This window comes from Fulmarus glacialis, unplaced genomic scaffold, assembly GCF_000690835.1.
Source record: "Fulmarus glacialis isolate BGI_N327 unplaced genomic scaffold, ASM69083v1 scaffold36838, whole genome shotgun sequence".
Lineage (NCBI taxonomy): Eukaryota > Metazoa > Chordata > Aves > Procellariiformes > Procellariidae > Fulmarus > Fulmarus glacialis.
In genome coordinates, this window is record NW_009230801.1 from 85447 (window position 1) to 98271 (window position 12825).

The window sequence follows — 12825 nt, forward strand, 5'->3', positions numbered from 1 at the left end:
AAGGGTTTCCTTACGTCCAGTCTGAACTTCTGATGTTTTAACTCTTGCCCATTGTGTCTCATCCTCCCACCATGCCCCACTGCGAAGAGCCCAGCTTCATCTTCTTGCTGACCTCCTTTTAGGTGCTGGGGGGCTGCTGTTAGGTTCTTCTCAAAAGCTGTCTCTGCCCCAGGCTGAACTAGCCCTCGTCCTTCAGCCCCTCCAGGGTGAGTACTCAAGCCCTGACCATCTAAGGCGCCCTTCGCTAAACTCACTCCAGTTTAACATCATCTTTACTTTACTAGCGGATCCAAAACTGGACATGATACTCTAGATGGAGTCTAATGAGTGCTGAGTAAGGAGGGGATGGTCAGTTCCCTCCATCTGCTGGCTCTGCTCCTGGTCACACAGCCCGGGATGTTGTTGGCCCTCTTTGCTGCCAGGACACTCTGGTGGCTCACCAGCTCCCTGTCTGCCAAGATGCCCAGGGGCTTTTCAGCAAAGCTGCTCCCCCCAGTCAAGTCCCAGCCGGCACCACTGCAGGGGGCTCGTCCTTCCCAGGTGCAGGACCTTGCACTTGTCCCTGTTGACTTTCATAAGGTTTCTGTCAGCACATTCTTCCAGCCTGTCTAGGTCCCCTGGGTGGCAGCCTTTTTCTCAAGTGTAACAACTGGCTCTGGCATTATGCAAGTGCTGTGAATTACTAAATTGTCGACAGAGTAAATAAACCACAGAAAGCAAGCAGATTCCCCCCCTTCCCATTTTTAATCTCTTCCATTTGCTGAATACTTGGAGATCTACTTGTAGCAATAAAGCAGAAAAAGGAAATGTGTAGGCTTAAGTATAGTGTTTAAATTGATAGCATAATCCTAAATTTGTATTGGCCCAGCTGCATTTTCTTGTAAATGGGGAAAATTATGTGATCTGGGATCACGGTGTTGGAGGAGTTAGAGCTGGAAAATACCTGACAGGTCATCTAGTTCATATGTAATGCATGATTTCTCTGACCAGTACATTTTCTAATGTGTTGTCTGTGTGCAGAAGTGTCAAGTACTGGCGTTTCCTTCATTCCCTTGGAGAGTAACTGCATCTCACCACAAAGACATTTTTTCATTATACTCAACATAAGTGTTTCTTTTCTTAATTTCTTCCTATTATTCCTAATTATCACTCGCATCATCCCTAAGCAACCCAGCCATTGGTGTTTATGTGGTAAATACTGTAAAATTGTATACTTAACTGGGTTTGTTCTGCTGTAGAATTCATAGCCGGTCAGTTGAATTTTTGCCATTAGATGTCACTACGTGTAGAGCAGACTATTTTTAAAAGACTTGATTTTTATTTAGCCTCCCAGAAAAATGGAGGAGGGAATTGGGAGATGTAGGAGAGAGTCTGGTAGTATGCTTTGAGATTACTACTTAAATAGTATGTTGGATATGCCTTTACTAAAAGCAGCACAGAAGGAAACATAAGATTTTTGACTTAACTCCAACAACCAACAGATGATGCTGTGACCTTAAGCATATATAAATATGTTTAGCAGCTGCTGTGTAACATATTTATAAGTGTTTAGTGACCTGAGGTTAATCAAAATGAGTTTGGTGATCTCAGCTCAGTTCTTAATGGACTCCACTTCATATTATAGCACTGATGCAGCACAATTTGTCACAGTCGGCAGTCTTTACTCAAAGGAGGCCCACTGTGGAATGAGAATTAAAGGCTGAAGTAATACCTGATTATTTCTCCCTAAAGAAACTTTCCATTCCAAGCCATCATAGAGCAGAATAATATGTGGAGGAGCTCTGTACTGTGCACTGCACCCAATCTCAGGATAAAATAACGTTTACTCTTACAGGATGTCGCCTTTCAGTGTTACTGAATTAGCTCACACGTGCTGCGTCAGTGCTTTGATAGGGGACCGGGGAAGGACAAAGTTCCGCCAGGGATAGTGCTGAGTCTTTTTACTTGCTGGCTCTTTCCAGAGATGGAGACCTGTGTCTGTTCCAAGTACGGCATTACATGGGAGGATGAAAGGGAAAGGTATTGCCTTGCCAGATGAAATTTCTGCCATTCAGGTCTTTCTGGGTACAGAAGCAATTTTTTTAGACTTCAGTTGTTTTCTTGCTCTCCTGGCCAAAGCTGGTATATTCCTTTTACTTAATTTCCACTCTCCGTCTAAACTGGAAATAGTTTCCTACTTTTTGATTTAAAGCTGTTGTACAGCAGTATGCTTTCATGAGCTACAATTGAGATTGATGTCCATTGTGGGTAACATGAAATAGGTTGTACCTCAGTTTGAGACAATGAAGAGCCCCACAGCTTAGAAGATATACAATGCTATAGGAAGTAATAGTATTGAAATATTAGTAGGTGAGGAGCAATTTCAGCTTACCTGCAAGGTGCATATCTCCTGTGTATTCTTAAAGCAAAAGAAGGACATTGGAGAGATAGATAGCTGTAGAGACTTCTGTCTTTTCCAGAATCCCAGCCTTACTCCATAAAAGAACCTTTCAAAATCTATTTCTTCTTTTTTTAAGTGTAAAAATGCGATTGCAGACTTTCTTCATCTTCACTAGTAACTTTACCCAGTAACGGAAAGCATCTCGCTTATCCAGCATAGAAAGAACTTTTCAGTTAACTGCATTTGTTGAAATATAGCAATTTTCAGCTAAAAAAGAGGGGTGGGGGTGTTTAAGATATGGTATTTACATAAGAAAAGATTGATTGTGTGACTGAAATCTTTTAAAGTTGTTGCCAAATGGTCCTGCTCTTCTCTTTTCCCTTTGTAATTTTCCCTTGGAGCATTGCACCACTGTGCATTTTAAATCTTTTCCCTCCTCTACTCATTGCAAGCTTCATCAGGGAAATGACATTGTATGGCAGTTGTCTCTTTCATATCAAAAGAGAGCCTTTGCCTCTTCGCAAGAGTGAAGAAAAGTTTGTCTTCAGAGAGCAAAGGACAAAACTGACTTGGAAAAAGATGCTTTATTTAGATAACACGTTCTCTTTTCCTTTGAAGAAATTCACAGTGTGTCAAGAAAAATTAGGCCAAATAGTGCTTTAATGGTCTTCCTCCTGTACCTCCTAAAAAAGAAATGTTTCTACCAATTGTGTTAAGAATCTGCCATGAGTTTGGAGAAGACAAGAAGCCATTGAAGTTATTCAGGGTTGTTGGTTTGGGGGTTGTCTCTTTTGTTTGAATACTGTATAATAATGAAAAGTAGAATTTATACCAAAACTCCATCTTGCTACCAGGACATGCAGCTTTCCCTGCCTGTAGGATAAAATTAAATGCTTTGTTTTTCGTGAGAATAAAAACCTGACAGGTACCAAAGCTATGTAAAGAGGTGGTTGCTTCCTTTCTTGTCTCCTTTATTTGGAAAAACAGCATAAATTTACAGGGGGTACATTGAAGAAACAGGTCTGAGTTTTGTATTTCTTATGTAGGCTATGAATATACGAGTAAGTATATTTTTGCATGTGTTTTTATGTATATATATGATTTTATATGTGTAAGTCTATATCCATTTACATATCATAATATGTGCAGTCTTCAACTATACCAAGAAAAGGTAGATAATTGTATCATGGATTAAAAGAATAAAACATTGTTTTTGAAGTTGGATAATGCATTATTATTCTGCTTACTTGGATTGGATTATTTTCTTCCTTATGCCTCAGTTTATCTATAGAATTTGATAAATCAAGTACAAAGCGTACTTAGATACTTTTTAGAACTTAAGAGTAGATAAGGTTAAGCCTTCAAAAATACTTGGTCTGAAGATCTTCACATCTGAAGATATGGAGAATTAGGTAAGGGCTTCATTCAGGGCAGTTTTTCAGACAAATTTAAGTCTCAGTTATGAAAGCATTATACAGATATGTGATTAATTTTCAAAACCAAAATAGTTCTTGTTTCAACAAAGTGTAGTATGTACGTGGTTTTTTGAAAGATTGGACATAGATGGCATGTACAAAAGGTGAACATTGTATTCAATGCAATAACATCAGATACAGAAATCTGAAACAGATTCTATGGTACCCATTTTTCTTCTGCCTATTTCACTGTTTTTTAAGCTATGGCAGGTAAGGATTTCTATTACATGGTCAAAATTGCAATTCGCTGGAATTTTTTTATGCTAACGCTCGGTTCTAATTCTGACTTCTGATCACATTGCTGTCAACTCATAGGATAAATAATATGAGTTGTATTTTTCTGCTGATTGGTTGTGACGTATAAAGACACTGTATACATCTCTTGAAATTTGTGTTCAGTCCAATTCTGTCTCAGATATACAGTAACTAATCAAGACTAATTCAAAGCTCCCCATGTAGGGAACATGAACTAATTGCGTGCCTTCTCCTTAGCTATTTGCAAACAATAGGAGATGTACTCTATGACAAACCACAGCATCTTCAGCAATGAGGTACGTAATGAGACATCGTGTGTGTGCTCTTTCTTCTCGTAGGCAAGGCAATTTTCCTGCCATGAATCAGAGCGGTATTATGGGATCCAGCTCCCCCTACACTCAGCCGATGAACAACAGCTCTGGCTTGATGAACCCGCAGGCTCCTCCTTACAGCATGGCACCTAACATGGTGAACAGTTCAACAGGTAATGGTGGGTAACCTTCCAGCAGTGGCCTTCCTCCATAAATCTGCCTAACGGTACCATTCTGGTCGCAGAGGGATAGCCTTCTTCATTCGGTTCACCCCTGTTGGGCAGTGTGGAGTGATTTGAAACTAGGCTAAGGTATTCGCATTTTTTTGTACAGTAACTCATACATTTTTCATTAAGTCCTTTTGCACAGCATGTAGATGAGTACAATGTTTTGAACAGTTCCAGCAACACTCGGACCCAGTTTGACGTAGGTGTTGACTAGCAAGTGTATGTTTATTTGTGTGTATGTGTCTGCCAGAGAGGGAAGGAGAAAAACTTCATCTTTTAAGAGGCTGCTGTTGCTTTTCAGTGTCTTGCTTCCTAAGATGGCAATTTCAGATATTTAATGTGGTACTGGTTTAAAAAAAGAGATGTGCACCTGCTCTGACTTGAAGATGCTGTAAGTTGAGCAATTAAAATAGTTACTCTGTTCTGAAAACATGGGCCATATTTACTGTTTCTAAAATTCATATAACCATATATAGGGTTTCTTCATTTACTTATTTAAATACCGGTATATGAAATTTAATCATAGCATCCTTTTGCAAAAAAAAGCATATTCAATGTAGCTGCTGGATTTATCCTTCATATCATGACTTGTGAATTTAGAATTATTTGCATCTTTGTGTGTGACTGAAGACAGGTAAATGTAGTTCTGTGCAAATGTGCTTTATAGTCCGTATTAAGCTTGAGCTCCTAACAATTATCCTCCATCATGATAAGAACAGTAAAGATCAATTCTTTGACTGGGGTGGGTTTGGATGGAGTTTTAATGACCCTGAAGTGGATCCTCCCGAATACTTATTCCAGTTATGGAGTTTCTGTGCATGCTTTACTGATTACTTTAGCCCTTTTTGAAATGTTGGGGTTTTTGAAGCTTTTCTGAAAGCTGGGTAGGTTGTGCTAAGGTCATTTGATGTTGTTCCTTGGTTTTGTTTCTACTTCTGTTTATTTCTTTAGAGATGCCTTACTGCTTAAATTGTATCTTACCAAGAGCCTGTGTTTCAGTATCTTCCTCTCTGCCCCGCTTAGCCTATGTCCTTCCTTCATCCTTTGCCTCCTTCCCTGTCTTTCCTCCCTGTCAGTTTTATATGTCCCTGCTTCCTGGGCAGAAAATGGCCACTATGAGATTCTAGTGTCTAGTATCCAGAGGGTTTCTTTCCTCTACATAGGAGCTCCTGAGACACTTAACAGTGTCTAATTTTTCAAGAATATTATATTACGTTTTTAGTTAGCAGAAGAAACAGAAAGGAAGTTGTTAATCAATAAGATTTTTTAAAAAGAAAAGGAAAACCGAAAAAAAAAGGCTTTTTCCAGTGCTGGCTTGGAAGCCATTGGTTAGTCCAGACAGCACACTTCACTGTCTGGATGAAGAGGGAAAAGCTATTGAAAAGACCATTAGATAATAGCTTGCTTTTCCCCCACCAGAGCTGTCCCAGGTAATATTATGTTTTGTTTGTGTAGTTATGTGTTTTGTCTGGCTTGCTCAAATAAAATTACTTCTGAGCATTGAAACTGTGCTATAAATTCTGTTTTGCTATTAGCAGAAGTAATTTTTCCCCCTTTTCCTTTGGCCCCCAGAGCTGCAAAAATAACCAACAGCAAACAGATGGCAGAGTGCCCTGCCTAAGAAGATTTATGTATTCCTAAGGAATAACCAGTTTAAAGGAAGATTCACAGAGGTTTTTTTGTTCAGATAATTCAGCCATTCGTTATTTCATACAGTGGAAATCTGTTCAATGCAAGGCCATTTATCCTAGCAGTCTTTTGTATGGGGTAGTCATACTCTTTTTATTGTGTTATGCATTCTGAAATATTGGATTTTTAATAATTTAAACATTTATCAGGGTTTTTTCTGCCAGTGCATTTGTGAGGTTTTCTTTTGTTCCAGTTTTATTAATTCAAAGATTACCCAATGGAAAGTAAGTACGAGATGAACTAGAGGAGTTCAGTGCACCTCTTTTCCTCTGTGTGTCAGCAGACATGCATCTAGATTGCTTTATGCAGCCAGCCGCCAAGAGCACACAGAGGGTGTTGGTACAGGGGGAACAAAAAGAGAAAATTAGGTGTGAATATACTGCTGGGGGCACAGGCAGTGGGAATGCTGCATTTCCCCCTGTCCTGACTCATCCTCTGCTTGGGTCAAAGAAATGAAGGGCTGAGTTTGAGACAAGTGTAAATACAGTACTTAAAAGGATAATGTCTTGAGCTGGGGGAGCTCTTCAGGGTCAGCTCTGGCCCTGCATTTGGTGAGGTGTGTTTGATGAAGTGGAGAACTTGCAGGTGATACCTACTTACGGGCTTGAAAATGGCATTTTGTGTGACACAAAAACCAGTTCAGCTATCTGGCTCTTGAGCCTTTTTCCCCTCCCCCGCTAGTGTAAAGTCACACGTCTGTCGGATAAACCAGGGTTCAGTCAATCTGTAGGGCCAAAACCGAATGCAACTGAGTGGCTGCTGCTGGAGTGAAGTGTGGGCATTAGTTAACTTGCTCACATGCACTGAGCGTGAACAACTGTGGTTTCAATTAGAGCCAATGAAAAACTAAGGTAAGAAATAGGGAGAAGCTGGTTTCTTGGTTGTCTGGGTTTTGGAGAGTGCAGTTGTGTTGCCTGTTTTGAGGGAGGCGGGTAGGTTTTGGTTATATTCATTTTAATCAAATGCACTTTTAGGTTTTACTCTAAAATAGAGGAAGATTGCTGATGCTGATGGAATTGTTTTCATATGGTTTTGGAGCTTCAGTACAGCTAAGTATAACACTGGTTTTGCCACACATTTTTAGTAGTATTTATAACTCCTTCTTTCTAGTTGATCCTTTTTTTTTCTTTAGTTTTTTTTAATTAATGTCACAATTGAAAGGAAAATTGTGTTGCAGTTATGCATCCTGGTACTTCAACAGTGACTGTGGATCAAACAATAGATCGCCAGCTTCTGCTGATGTAGAGCAGTTTAGGAACACAGAAATTATGAGATCAAAGAAGACAGATGCTTCTGAAAGAGTATCCCATCCATAACAATAACAAAAGCTTCAAGAAAAAGTGCCAGAATTCCTTCACAATTATGGAACAAACTGCCATTCAGAAAAATTGTATAACCTCCACTGTCCTTTTGTTATATGAGTTCACATTTCCCATATATATTTTAGATTTTTTCCCCTATTTTTTAAATTCAGGCTTTAAAAATGTGTATACTAAAAGGAAACTTACAAAACCCAACATAAATAAAATAATAATTGCATGCTGTGAGCCTTGTTAATTCTACTGAAAATTATCTTCAAAAAGAATATGGAGTTTGGATCTCACAGATTTCCATATTGTGCTTGCACAGAAACTGGCACTCATAATCTCTGCTACCTCTGAAGGTGAACAAAGCAATAAAAAGGTGTTAATTTCTTTACTGCCACAAGGATCCTTTCCTAATTTCACTACCTCTGTCCTACTGACTCCTTCCATTTTCTGGGTATTATTATTCCCAACGAATTTTTAACATCGTAATACTTTACATAAAACATGAAGTTCTAGGAAAAGTTATTTGCACTAAAGGAATTAAAAGGATGCTCTTAAAAATAACATTTAAAATGGATACACCACTTACCTTTTCATATATATTATATATATTTGACTTTGTATTTGTTTGGATGAACCTCTGATAGAGAAAGCAATCATATTTATGAATGTGAAGCATTTTCTAGAAATCTTAATTGGTTTTCTCTGTTTTGCAGCTTGGTTACATTTTTCTGAAAAATGGAAACCTCCATTTATTTCACTATTTTTTTGCTCTAACGCATATCTTCGTATGAGCTATTATATAATGCACATTTAAATAAACTTTCTGGAGGATGTCAGCAGTGGGTAATAGCTGAAGTATCCCATCACCTATACGCCAAACAAGCAATGACCATGATCCATTGTCATTGTGTGACTGTAAATCAAGCCAGCTCCTGGCACAGAGATGCCCGCGTCCCAAACCACAGGCACTTGTCATCCCTCGGATGAGACTTGGTAGGCAGAAAGGAGGTGCGGTGCTGAGGTCCTTGGTGGCCCACTCGTCCCTTTCAGATAAGGTGCCCAAGCGCCCTGGGCTGTGCTTTTCCCCAGAGGCTGATGGCCATTCATGGCAGGACGTTATGCAGTGCTGTTGTCCATCTTCCATTTTTCCTGTGGGCATAAAAGCAGTGGGGATCTTCTTGCCAACTCCACTAGTCACAAATTTGCTGCTTTTTCTTTTTCTTCCTTTTTTTTAGGAGGAAGAGTGCTAGGGGTGGAAGGGAGGAAGGAATGTCTTACAAAGGATGTAATATTCTGTTTTGTAGAGTGTGATTTGGTATTGCACTAGCAATAAAGAGAAAAACAATGTTTGTGTATTGCTGCTCCTACAGTATTTCATCATCTTCTGGGACTGATAGAGCAGCCTTTAGCAAAAAAGAGTACTTTGCTGCAGTTTTACTCATGTCAATATCTGCCTTTGAGTACATTAAATTCAGTGTGGAATAGTTAACTCAGGACCGTGACCCATACTTGCTTTTTGAAATTATTCTAACTCTTAAACTCTTATAATAAGCCAGAGGCTAGTACTTGAAACCTATTCACAGTACGCTACAACACTTTTTGAGTCAAGATTTCCCTGTTATCCTCCTCTCTAAAATGTTTTATCCTTTGGTCTGCACTTCACACGCAGAATTATTAGTACCTGTGTAGAAAGAGACCGTGTCTTATTTTAGCAGTTTCGTGAGAATAACAGTATTTCACTGCTCAGAAAGGGTCAAAACAATGTTCTCGCTGTACTGCTTTGCTAAAAAAAGGAAGGAATGTCTGTTTGCAAATCACTGGAGAGTACGTTTGCAAGAAGTTATGGAACAACATTTCAACAGTGGATAGAAAAGTAGCTGTGGAAACATCTTAGGTAAAAGCTATAGGGAAACTAGACAGCCTTACAATTTGTTAGTAAAATCCTTGCAGTTCTCCTCTTATAGGTAGAAAGAAAGGATGTAGATGAAGTAAATAATTTAGAACAAAAAGTGAAACAGAATTTGGGAAACTATTCTTTTTTTCATAATTGTCTCCAACTCCTGATAGTTATATTTGCATATGCCAACAACAAATATTCAAAAGCCAAAATGAATTGGTGTTTTTACATTTCTAAACATGATTAATACAGTCAGAATACATGTGGTAATTTGCAGACTGGAGTTACTTGCCCTTTACATGAGATGTTAACTTAAACCTCTCTGGAAAAGAGATTTTATAAAGGAATTCTGATGGAAACAGGACTACCAGGAGTGGGCACAATTATTATATTCTTTGTAATAGAAATACGATGTGCCAACCTAGATTAGCAGTGAGATATCAGCAGAGGATTTAGCCATGCAGAATTCTGGTGAAGAAGTGTGATTGTTAACTTTGCTTTGTTTGACCTCTCTAAAATTGCTTTAGAGGGGAAGGGTCATCTTTGGTTGCTTTGAAACTAAAACTAAGACTTCTTTTTTAGCGCTTTCACAGCATGAAATGTGTTAACTGTTAAAATGGATTTTGTATAACAGTTCTGCATCCCAGTTTGAAACCAGACTGTGGCATACATTTGACCATTTTGTACATACATTTTAAAAAAATCTCTAAAAGAAAAATAACTTTTTTTTAACTGTGGAATTCAAAACTAAAATGTGTTAGGCTGCCATCCTTCACTTCATAATGGTCACAAGCTGCCCCAACTCCTCAAACAGAGTATAAGGGCAAAATGCAATGCATACAAATCAAATGCTTAGTGGGTGCTGGCTTCCCAGTATCATATTGCTTGGCTGTTTTGTTGAGGTTTCACACACATACATAAAAATAACAGCATTTTTAGCTGATCCCAATAGATTTTTCTCTGCAGCTGCATCACTTGAAAAAGGCTTTTTGTTCCAATTCTTGAATTCTTAAGTATTGCAAGTAATTTTTTTTTTTTTTTTAAATCTCAATTATGATTTATGTGTTGTGATGACTTTAAGGGCTTGATTGGGCTACAAATGTGCTTTGAAAAAACAAGAAAATGTGCCCATGAAAAACACCGGCAGTTCAAAGATGAATATTGAGCATAGAGTTGTAAACTCACATGGCACATGGCTGGGTAGGTTTTTTTGGCAGACCCATAGTTTCAACCTGCAGTGATGCTAAAGATATTAGCAAATTAGCACTGCAAAGCTTGCCAGCGTATTCGCCAGAGTCCTGCTCATGCTCTCACTGCTGTAATTAAAACTAATTATTTTCTAAAACATAGTAATACATGAATATGTGCAATAATCATTTTGTAGTGGGCAATCTGTGAAGTATTTTTAAAGCTTCTTTTCCCCCTCCTCTCTTTGGCTTGCTATGCAGTGTGCCTGCTGCCTAGTGCGAGCCACCATTGTCATTTTGCAGAGAGGCACGCTAGTCTGGTAATGATCAGATTTTTTTTTTTTTTTAAACAATGATGCTTTGCCGATTCTTAAAATTTCTAAGTTTGGGATATGTATTTTTTCCTTTTTATTGCCTTGTAGGTTATTCTATCCTATGTTTTTCTTACCTCAGATCCTACTTTGAAAGAAGGGCGTGAGGGGGAGAAAAAAGGGAGAGGAAGGGAAGATAATCCAGTCTTTCATAAGTGCACATGGTTTTCTGCAGGAAAAGAATCACCTGGTGTCTTGATGTTGTTCTCTGGTTATCTGCATTGACTTGGTGTCATGGCACCTTCTAGCATCTGATCTGCCCAGTATTTTCTGTCTATTTATCTTAATGTTTCTCCTTGCATCTTTCCAGGAATCCAGGAACCCAGCAGCTTTGCAGCAATAATAACTATACTTAGCACTTGCATCTTCAAATTAAAAAAAACCCTTAAACTCCTCACACCCCTGGGAAGCAACTGTGTGCCATTATCGTAGAAAGACATTTGTGTGTTTGTTATAATCCCACCTCATTTTGGCAGGAGGGGAAGAATTTGAGTGCTGGTTCTCCAACAGAGTGAAGTTTACAGCTTGTAATTCTGTAGTTAAGGCTCACAGTGGCTGAGCCATTCATACTCAAGTCAGTAGGGGCAGGAATTATCTGCTGGACACCAACCTTAATACAGACATAATTGGGAAATTCATCCTTTTTCTCGGATTCAACATTGCAAGCAAAATGTGCATCATTTTCATTTATGTTTGTCTGTTGCTAAAGGGAAGGTGCAGTGGTTATTAAAATAGACTGTTGTTCTGTTAAAATGTAGTGGTCAAATGTGGACACAGTTGAAGACCACCAGCGGCACGAAGAATGAATTTTACTTTGTAAACTGTTTATTGTTGTTGTTGCATGGTGCTTGTATTCTTGGCTTGCTCATTCTCTTCTATTTCCTCACTTCAACTGAAGAGGTTTCCAGGTTTCCGGATGCTAGAATAACAGGACAGAGGTGGGATAACCTCTGCTTCACATGGCACCACGATCTTGCAGCAGGAAGCGTGTTTTTTCCTACAAAGCCAAACATAGTCATGCTTAACTGTTTCTCCTGTTTTCGATTAGCACCTATGGGTCTTGCAGATATGATGACACCCGGTGAGTCCAAACTACCCCTTCCTCTCAAAGCAGATGGCAAAGAAGAAGGACCCCCCCAACCCGAGAGCAAGTCAAAGGTATTTACCACCTCCGCACGTGGTGTTGGTTCAGCCCGCAGAAGTCTGCTGTGTTGTCTTCATCTTCTGGTTTTGGCCTACCCACTTCTGTTCTTTCCTGCATGCCTTTCCATTCACGTGCAATCTCTTTGTTTGTTTCTTTTCTTTTATTTTTTTTCTTTTTTCCTTCATTGTGTGGATCTGAAAGTTACTAGTTCTTACGGCATTTTAACTTGCGGGGGCAAAGCAACCCAAGCCAAAAGTTGCGTGGGGATTCGGCTGTGCCAGGTGGGTGGGAAAGAAGGGTCTTGCCTGGTTTCAATACTTGCAGCCATTTTTCTCTGCCTTCAGTTATAGCTTCCTGTTTTGGCCGCCTCAGCAGCAGCAACATACTTTAATATTTTGCTTTCCTGCCTTATTTGATAAAATAAGGTGAACAGCTTGGTTTTTTCTTTCTTTCATAAGGGGAAACCCATGCTTAGCATTCCATGTGAGCTTGAAATAAGCATGGTGGCTTAGTGACTTTAGCCAAGCATCCAGCAAACTTTCCAAATTACACTAATGAACAATGTTGTTTTAATACCTT

General features: G+C 39.1%; 1 protein-coding gene across 1 annotated transcript in view; it reads left to right on the forward strand.

Moving 5' to 3' along the window:
* LOC104081558 (AT-rich interactive domain-containing protein 1B-like) overlaps positions 1-12390 on the forward strand; it is a gene marked incomplete at its 3' end in the record, with an annotated part of 78758 nt that extends 66368 nt beyond the window's left edge. The window contains exons 6-7 of the mRNA XM_009584355.1: positions 4449-4594; positions 12151-12390. Coding sequence (XP_009582650.1) covers positions 4449-4594; positions 12151-12390 — 386 coding nt within the window. The remainder of the gene's footprint in view (positions 1-4448; positions 4595-12150) is intronic.
* Positions 12391-12825: the final 435 nt, after the last annotated feature.